At 41.1% G+C, this 10,079-nt stretch overlaps 1 protein-coding gene across 3 annotated transcripts in view; it reads right to left on the minus strand.

The window, feature by feature from the left end:
- Positions 1-6: 6 nt before the first annotated feature.
- Positions 7-10,079, minus strand: part of AKT1 (AKT serine/threonine kinase 1) — a 98,402-nt gene continuing 88,329 nt past the window's right edge. For all 3 annotated transcript variants that reach the window (XM_035893690.1, XM_009638120.2, XM_035893691.1), the window contains 3 exons: positions 7,649-7,736; positions 2,784-2,886; positions 7-2,090 (listed from right to left, as the gene is read on the minus strand). In XM_035893690.1, the coding sequence (XP_035749583.1) occupies positions 2,011-2,090; positions 2,784-2,886; positions 7,649-7,736 (271 nt within the window). In that variant the 3' untranslated portion in view covers positions 7-2,010. The remainder of the gene's footprint in view (positions 2,091-2,783; positions 2,887-7,648; positions 7,737-10,079) is intronic.

Below are 10,079 nucleotides of genomic sequence, written 5' to 3' on the forward strand. Positions count from 1 at the left end.
TAGTTTGAAGCCTACTGCAGTTGTTCTTGACCATTCTTGTATTTTTGTCTGTGTTCTTGTTTGAAAAAGGACATTCCAGCCTTGCATTAACTACCTCCTCGAAGCGATTAGTGTTAGTCCCTAGAAAGGAAACACAGTATTACAGATCGTGCGCCGGCCCAAGCGACTGCAATAGGAATACCTCTGAAGATTAGGGCCCCAGTAACACAATCACACTGGCATCAGGGCAGCAAAATGAGGCCTGTCCTCATTCACCTCCAGACAAACTATTTCTGGCACAGGGTGTATTTCTTTTAACAAACATTTTCCAAAATTATCCTTGCATAATGATCAGAACAGAGATGAAACAACTGAGGAGGGGCAGAAACACCTAAATCCCTCAGCGATGTGCACATCAGGCTCAAGAAACTGGAGCAGTTGTTGCATATCTCTACAAATTCAGAAGGCTCCTACCACAAGAAATAAGAACCTAACTTGTTAAAGCAATTTTTATTTAAGTATTTGGAGGGAAACTTTCATATCATGAGTAAAAATACTAGAGTTGAACGTTGTTAAAAAAAAAAAAGTCAAGATGACGGGGTCTGTGCAACAGCAGTTTCTGATGGAAAGTGGAAGCGAGGGGTTTCATAACATACTCCCTTTCAAATAAAAAAAATAAATGCTAGTTAACTGCAGTACATCATTTTTTATACAGTCAAGAGAATGAAAAACAAAAAAAAGCGATTTAAGAGAACGCAACCTACAGTGGAATAAATTCATTCGCAGCAGAGACAGAGTAAGACTGCTTTTATGAAAATTACAAAGAAACATGATACAACAAAAACAGGGTGTGGGGAATTTTCCACTAAGATTAAAAATGAAAAACAAACAAAAAAAAATCACTTTTTGAACACCATTATTATTCAAACACATATGAAGTTTCAACCTAGTTTTTTTTTCTTATACATGGAAAACACTGTTAAAGTGAATCTTCGAGAGTGAGAAGGCACCATGAACTGTTGGCTGATACCTTTAATGCACACTCAAGAAAGAAGAAATGATCTGGCATGATGCAAAAAATCATTAAGTGTTTATATATATTCATATATCTTTTCATAAAAAAAAAAAGCGGCAACAAGTCATTACTTCAGTGCCAAAATGTACTTTTGTCTGGTTGACTCACTCATTAAGATGATTTCTCACTTAGACCTGCATGGTATTTTTATACAGTGGTGGAAGTGGGTGGTGTTGCGTTGTTGCATTTCATATTAGATTGGTAAATCAAGCGTCTTCTAGGTTCTGAGAAGCCAATCCTATGAAGTATTCCTGAAGTCTACGCAAATGGAATAATTAAATGCACTGCCTAGAATGGAATACTCATCTGTACGATGTGGCAATCCCACTGGATTCAGTTTGATATGTAATGTCTTGTAGCAGATGTTATAACAAAAATAACTTTTGCGTTTTGATTTACCTCACTGAGGCCATTAATGCTGTTCCTATAGTTGGTTTTCTGGAGTTGGATGACACGTCACTGCTGTCCAAAATGAGTTTGAACCTTAACCCTCCAGAGTTTGTTCACTTGGTTGCTTATATTATTGCACTAGCTACTAAAGTCTTATATCTTCCTATATAAATCTAATTGTTCAGAGTGCAGATTCTATATTTAGATAATGAACTGTATGAAATAAATAAAATAAGGGTATTTTCTGGTCAGAGTTGCTGATATGTTGAATACCTTAATTATTTCTAAAGTAAACAGTTTTGGTGTATATTCTTAAAAACCTATGGTCATTCAGCGTAAAAGCCTTGACGTAATACTTTTAAGAATGGATTTGTTTTCCTTCTCAAAAATGCATCAAAGAATTGTTTTAAATACAGAATCTGTGAGGCTTCCTACAAATTCATCTAAATCGTAATACAAACACAGTTTGTAATTCAGATAATATAGAAAGTTCTCTAGTGTCCATTGAAGTAAGGTCCCCAAAATGCAGTCTGTTTTGTTTCTGAATGGGAAAACACTGCAAATCATTAAGCGGTTCCACTGGCTGAATAGGAGAACTGAGGAAAATGAGGTCTTCTCTCGTTATCTACACAGTCCATGCTGTCATCTGAAAAATGAAAAAAAAACCCCAATAGTAGACAATGTTTGTTACCTTTTAAAGTAAACAAACAATAAGATAACGCACGGTAAAATTATTTCAGAAAATTTCAGTGTTGCCTTTTTCTTCCACAACTTGAAAGGACAAAGAAACAGAAAGTCTCAAATCTCACCCCATTAAAGGGCATCACGGAAGATTCTGATCGTTGCATGTAAACTGCTGTTTGGGTGTCCATGTAAAATTGTTAGGAGCTGAACTGCTTACATCCACATTCAGTGTTCTGAATTTCTGGCAATTGCTATTTCAGAGCATCAAACGTGCTTGGTTACCATGAAAATAAAATCTATTTTGATTGAATATGGACATTAGTCCATACTCAACTGTCTGCTTGCATATACACAGTGTGTGTGCAGATGCATGCATGCAAAACTCATGAACAGAAATATTTTCCAGTGGGAATGTGCAGATTTGGGAAAGACAACAGCACAAATAATTCCACTGTCTTCTAAAACAGACTTTTCGTTTCCCAAACTGGGAAGTTTCACATCAGTTTACCAACTTCTTGGTCAAATACATACATGGAAAAACCTGCAAGCTTAAACTGATGCTTTTTCACACAGTCGAAAGAGACCAGATAACATTACAGCAAATTATTGCTGGTTGTCGGGAGAACACAGTGGGCAACATTTGGGAAAACTTTACCTTGGTCAGGAGGAGTGATTGTTATCATCTGTGCTGTAAATTCTTCATCAAAGTATCTCGTATCTGTTTCAGATGTAACTTGTGGCTTAAATGGAGGTACAAGCTATGAAAAGCAAAAAAAAAAAAAAAAAAAACCCTGTCCATTTACAGGTCCTTGCAGTACTGTTTGAAACAGGTAGAATCTGAAAGAGTTACAAGCTACAGTGCCTTTTCCTATGTTCCTAAAGTAAGTTAAAAAACACCCGTTCATAAAGAAGGAACCTTATACAGTAAAAAGCATTTATTCAGGTGTACACTTCCTATTTATGGGGCACTTAAAGCATTTTGTCTCTAGGATTTAATTGCACAAAGAAAAACCCAGAATCCTAACATTTCTTCGAGTATTAACTAACATGCTTACAAATGTTTGAAAAGGATAAATATACTGGTTCCCCACCTAATTATATGGAAATTGTCAATGGCATCTAGCCAGATGCACGCTTGAGGAGGATGAAACTGAGGAAGATAGATGCTCAGCGATACCAAACTGATCAGCTAGACTTGCGCATCGTCACAAGGAGGGCTGTAACGTTCACAAAAAAATTTCAGCTACAGAGCGACTGTGCCCATGCAGCTCTGACTGCAACCGTGCTGTACGTCGGTCCAACCCAGGAGAATGTCGGACAAGGCAGCAGCAATGTTAAGCATTTATACTCTCGGTTCCCAAAAGCAGTGTGGTATCAACTCTGAACTTAGAAAATCTGGAGTGCTTACAAAAAAAACGGAGCATGCTTGGTGGTGAACATTCTCCTCTTGTTACACCAAGAGTCGCACCGTTTGGGTTTTATTCTTGACACTCGCCTGGGCAGACAGGCTAGAAATCATCCGTGTGTACCTAGGCAAGCTCTGGCAAGAGGAACTCCAGATGGAGCGGAGCTGCTTCACTGGGGCTGGAGGAGGAGCGCGCCTGGGAAGCGGGGTGGCGGAGCTGGTTGCATACAGATGCGCGGAGTTGGAACACGTACAATTTTGGAGGGCAATGGAGCTGGGATTCAGACCTCGCTCACCTCCCCGCTGCACGATGCGGTAGAAGCAGAATGTAAACACCGTTCTTAGCCTCCCACGGAGGACATGTAATAGCTCAGCACTGGGCTTCAGTTCGCCCACCACTGGGGTTAAGCATGGCCATCTTTTAATAGCACAGAGCCATACCAGGCAACAATTTAGGAACGTGACAGAGGAAGTGCACAGCTTCCAATCTGAAACTGCAGGGAAAGGTTTATCAAGGCAAATGGTAAATTGTTCCAACTGGAATTAAGCAGTGACCCCGAGACTTGTACTTCTGCTCTTACAGAAACAAGAACACCACCGACAGAAATCACTGCCTGGAAAACATCAGCAAATCCTGAGTATACAAACACCTCTTCCCCACCCCTAACTTTTCCTCCAGCTTAGAGCTGAAGAATCATTGGCTTGGCAAGTCGGTTAATAAGAAAAGCACTGGCTTTGAGCTCCCTATTGCCAGGATCATCTTTCTGATCTGTTTTGAGAGCACCTAAGAGCATGTTGTCCTGTCTTACAAACAACAATCCAATGAAGCTCCGTCATTTTCAATGTAAAGACTTTAAGAAGTGTAATCTACACAGAAGGTGATCTTTCCAAATATAAAGAAACATTCTACAGTTTAAAACCAATCTTTAAACATTAAGGGACATAAAAATTCTGTTTATTATAAGAGAGCACAATTACAGTATATATTCATCATAATTTTTTTGAATTATTAATGATCCTCTGTGCCCAAGGATGGCTTAAAGGAGCCTGGCAAATGTTCCTGTGAAAGAAAAAATGGGTCCTTAGAAGTGGTCTTTATGTCCTGAATTGAAAAAGAAAAGGAAACAGGATATCCCAAAGCCACAAGTCACTCTGAGCCTTACAGTCCCTCCTGAAGCTATTGAAGAGGGAATGCTTCCCATTATAGTGTTAATAACGCTATTCTCAGTCAAGGCAAACCAGCATATTATGTATAAAAACCCTGTTGAGGATGAGCATTCTTTATTTCCCATTTTAACTCCATTCTTTCTCCATATAGCAGTTGTCTGCCTATTCCGTAAAGCAATCCCGAGTTTGTTTTTCACAAGCTGTACGTGCATGCATGTGAAGTTCTCTCTGTCCTTTTAAGCTAATGGTGGTTTTGGCACTCGCAATGCTCCCAGTTGCTCGAGCTTGCTGTGCGCAGCACAGAGTGATTTAGGACTTGGGCACTGCAGCAGACACCTGAACTATGCACATCAGAACGACTCGGAGCAGCAATCTCAACTCAGAACACACGTGTAACGGGCTAGCGCTGCCTGGATCATTTTCCCTTTTATTTTAGTATCTGTTAAAAGCAATTTGAGACAGATTATGATGCTCCCACACGACATTTTTTTTCCCCCTAGCTGTCAAATTCAGAACATTAAGCTGGAAACAGAGGGGAAGCCACAGAAAGCTCCAATGCTGGCTTTACCAAGCAAATATGTTGCTTTACTGAAAAGCTGTCACTGCAATAGCTCTGCAGTTCAACTGGCAGAGAGGTGCCACCTGTAGCTTCCCACTGCTGCAGACCAGCATGATACCCGCAGGCTTATGTTGGTTTAAGAGACAAAAAAGACCAGACAAAAAACCGTGATTAAAATCTCATTGCATATGTTTCACTTGTGGGTGAGCAAAATACTGCAAATTAAATCGCACCTTTCTTTGCACCAGAGACAAATAACAACACTCTCTCGGGAGAGTCTATTGAGTATTTTAAATTCTTGGGACAACCCCAGTTACTCAAAACTCCTTATAATTCAAAGCAAAGCTATGTTTCCAAAAAGCTTAATTACAAAGCAAGTGTTCTCGATTACCCCAAGCCTATATTCATAAACATATTCACCATTATCTGGAGATAGTGGGTAACCAAGCTTAGCACATAAACACCTCTAGGCAGCTGACAAAATTCAGCTTTTATCGGGTAAATGCTGCAAGATTCTCTTTGGACCACCCAGAACGTAGGCAGCAATTACTCACAGGCTTTCTGAAATCTCTTCATTTGCACAGCATGGCTATTTCTACAGTAGGTAATGATTTACGTCCAATTTCAGATGCAGATGCTAACGGGACAGGAGCAAAACCAGAATCCAGCCTCCTTGGATACGCCAAGGTCAGAAATAGTCTCAATTAGCACACTGTTTTCTCCAAAATATGTAACATTTGGAATTTCCTGGTAGTTTCCACAACAATCTGAGTCAGTACTCCTATGGGACAATTTATGAAGGCTTTCTCAGTCCTATGGATAACTAAATTCCCTCCAGACTGTGTGATTTCTCCTCCATTCAGGGAAGCAGGACTACCATCAAATAACAAGTAACTACACTGAAGACATTTGAGCCCTGTTATCACCTTTTTACTTTAAACTGCAAAAAATTAGCAAACCCTCAAGTATTCAGCTTGTCAGCTGGGTGAAAATGGGGATAACCTGTTTAGAACAGTCATTCAGATATGTTTTTTACACTATACTAAATAAACTCCATGCAACTCCCTCCTGCCCTCATGACCGCAGGCAGCTCACTCTCTCAAGGGATGCTTTGAAAGGACAGAGGTCTAAACTCTAGCTACACTTTCAAGGCACAAAAACTCAAGATTTTTCAGTTCCCTTTAGCCACACAAATCTGTGAGGAAGTGAAAGAAGAGAAGGAAACAGAGCACTCTTTGTAACTGCATACAGACACTGGACAGTTCTCCCACGAGGGGATGGAAACCAGCGGTGTTATGCCCTATTTTTTAAGAATACTAATGTTGCTAATAGATCACTGTATTAGTTTTACCGAATGAATCAAAAGAATTAAAACTCGGTTTCTGCGAAGTTTCTTACCTGCTCCCACCAACTGGAGTGAGAACTAAACCATATTTAGAGATCAAACGAGATCTGGTATCACGAGGAAGGAGGGAAATTGGGAAGGGCTGGGATTGAGTGAGATCATGTGGCACCAGTAGATGGGAGCCTTGAATCACCAGACCCATGTTTTAGTTAGCTGTGTTTCATGTGAGCAGTATGGAAAATGTGGCTGGTGAGAATCAAATGGGAGAGGACAACAGCCCTGAGAACACAAAGCAGGGCATCTTGGAGGAGTGCAGTAAGTTCTCTGTGATCGAAGGGACAGCGAGGCATGGACAGCTGATGAAACACACTCATACAGAAAGGGCTGGGCTCTTTGACTTCAGTGGCTCCCATAGGAAAGCCTACAAACTCAGTAGGTCTCAAGGAAAACCAATGAGAAACACCATGAAGCCCAGACACTTCACGTCAGCCCTCTGTCACCGAAAAAATTAAAAAAAAAATATTACGGCTTGGATTGATGTGAAAGCCTACACTTCGCTGCACTTGCCTATTCAGTCTAATTTCATCATACAAGACAGGAAAAACGCAAAGGGAACAAATAGGCCATCTTCCACTACTGCTTCTAGGAAGTTTTGCTTCCAGATGCTTAGGAACCAACAATAACTCCTGGGCTCGCAAGGGATACGTCAGTTGATAGCAAGGAATTCACAGGAAAAGCCATTTTAAAAGCTTATATGCAGTCTAAATTTGGAAGCGATTTTGGTTACATCCTATTTATTCAGTCACAGAAACAAGTATGTCATTGAGAGATAGTCCTCTCATGGGGGGAAAAAAAAAAAGCTTTGGTTAAGAAGTAATCAGATTACAGTATTTTAAGAAACACGAAGGAATTTAGCCTTGTTAAAAACAATTGCAAACCTCTTCTGTGGCAGGCTTCTGTGTACCTTACAGAAGGCAACAACATTTGAGACATTCAGTATATCCACAGCTACAATTCACCGTGGGAGAACAGTTGTGTAAGTACCTTTTTCTCGTATACATCTTGCCAAACAATGCCAGCAAAGAATTTGTGCTGCATAATCTCCTTGGCATCATCAGGACCACCACCTAACCTGTTTGGGGTAAAATAAGTAATTAAATGTTTGAGTACAGTTATTTTTCTCATACAATTTTTATTAAATGGTAGTAAAGAAATTCTGAGTTTATATAATACATTTGGGAGCAGTTCTAGCATTTGCTTCATATTTGGTTTTTGTGCAAGGGCTGCAGGATAGTCTATTTTAGGCTTCAACACAGTTCCACTAAAAGATTTGAAAACATGTTAACAAATAGAATTAAAGGTTTATCTTAAACAAAAAAAAGAAGAAAATAATAATCACAATTCAAAAGACCTGCTCTTCAGGAAACGATGCTGTCCGAGGGACCACAGCAGATCCTGCAAGTAGAAGGTCTGAGCCATACATCCCTCTCTCTTTCTAAATTAACAAGTGACTACCCCTTAAATTTTTCTAGAGCAAAATGATGCCAGTGGTAAAACTGAATTTGATTTTGCAGTGTAAGGGGGGGGGCAAGGATTTTTAAGACAAAATTGATTTATGCAACCTGATTTAAATTTCCATTAAAGAGTTGACAACTGCAGTGATAATATCGTGTTGTATGCAAAACTTTCCTCCTTCTCAGCTTCACAAAAGCACAAAGGGTGTTTTATTGACTTAAGGTATATCAAGATAAAGCACTTTTACTCCAAAATAAAACTGTCCACACCGCTTATAGATGCAATCAGTTTAGTTGCAGTCTTGAGCTAACAGATGCTTAAATTCTGCTGTGGAGGTTAAAACGTTCTCTAAAAGACTGAACCACATCTGCAAGCAAAGGCATGCACTGAGAAAACAACACGCATACTGAGTAATCAGCAGGAGTCTTACTTTCAGGTAACGAGGTTAAGACAATGCTCAGGATTTTAAGTACAAGAGGTGTCGCCATGTTCATCCAGGCTGACCTCCAGTATCTTGCCTGTTCCCTGATTCGTGGTGCCACTGGCAAACTGAGCTGCTATCCCTATTTTAAGAGCATAGAACAACAGCTCTACACGACCAAGGCTACAGCCATACCGCTACAGAAAAACGGGCCAAGGGCTGTTCTCTGAACCTGAAAGCCAAGCTGCCCGGCCAGGTCTCATCATTGCTGCACGGCAGTTGGCTCTGAATCTCTTCCGGGGCCACATGCGGTGACCCTGCGGCCCTAATACATGATTATTTGGGGGTGGAGGGAAGGGTTTCGGTTCAGAATATCAGAGATAATATGAGGGCTGTGCTACAGTCCACTGAAGTGGTACTTTGACAGCCTGAGGCTGTACTCTGGGACATCATTTGAAGGCACAATGCTATTGGGACAGCGTTGGACGACTGTTTAGCGAGGAAGAGTCAAATATGGTAACGCTTTGTCCATACTGATGGCTGGGAATGGGTCCTGGTGCATGCAACCCTCTCAGCCATGCCCAAGCACTGCGTTCTGAGAGCGCAAGCTGGCAGAGGCCATGGCTGCACCAGAGAGACCAAGCAGCAGAGATGCCTGCAGTTCAGTGTCCATGCTTGCTTCCCAGCCCTCTTTCATTTAGTGGCACAGCAACCTAAGGGGTTTGCTCCTTCACGTTCCTTCAGGAAACAGGGAACGGATCCCCAGTCTCTGAGTTGCAAATTATTGGGCAATGATCTCCTTCCCCAGGTAAGCCATAAGAACAAGCCTAAGTTCAACCTATAGAGCCCCACAGGCCAAACCAAGCAGGACGATGGCTCTCCCATCTGCCTGGCAGCACGTTATACAGCTGCAGAGCAGCCTGAAACAGAGACAAACTCCAGGGCAGCCTGGGAACAGAGACAAACTCCATGAGTAATCATCTCTCGGCTGGTTCCCTCCACAGGCTTTGCCAAGTCTCTGCCAGGCTCCTCATCGCTTCCTCAGTGCAGATGATGATGGCCGGCGAAGAAGAGGAGTCGATCCTCTTTATCCACAGATGTCCACAGACTGCACTTCTGCACACTGGCTCAGGAGTGACTATGAGCTACGAAGAACCTGGGGCGTCTTGCAGAAGCATTGCAGGAAGGCTGGTTGGCTGCAGCCATGTACGAGTGCTTTGGAGAATACATTATCTAATATGAGCCTTTGTTCCACAAAGGGCAAATACATACTCAGGGAAATGCCAAAAAACCCTATCGAGATGTTTTACTTACCTTTTAAAAATCTGTACTATTAAACAAATCCATTAAAAGTGAATGGGGAAATGATAGAAACCTCCTATTTTGGATATGGACTTATTCCAAAATACACTGCTGTTTTTCAGAATTATTATGAAAGGACCCTCTCAAGGACAACAAAATTAAATCGGTACCTAATGCAAACATTATGGTTAAGCACCACTGAGAACTGAAAGAGCAGCAGGTTTGTCTTTCGTAAAG

This window comes from Egretta garzetta, unplaced genomic scaffold (genome assembly GCF_000687185.1).
Source record: "Egretta garzetta isolate BGI_Z169 unplaced genomic scaffold, ASM68718v1 scaffold185, whole genome shotgun sequence".
In the NCBI taxonomy this organism is placed as follows: domain Eukaryota; kingdom Metazoa; phylum Chordata; class Aves; order Pelecaniformes; family Ardeidae; genus Egretta; species Egretta garzetta.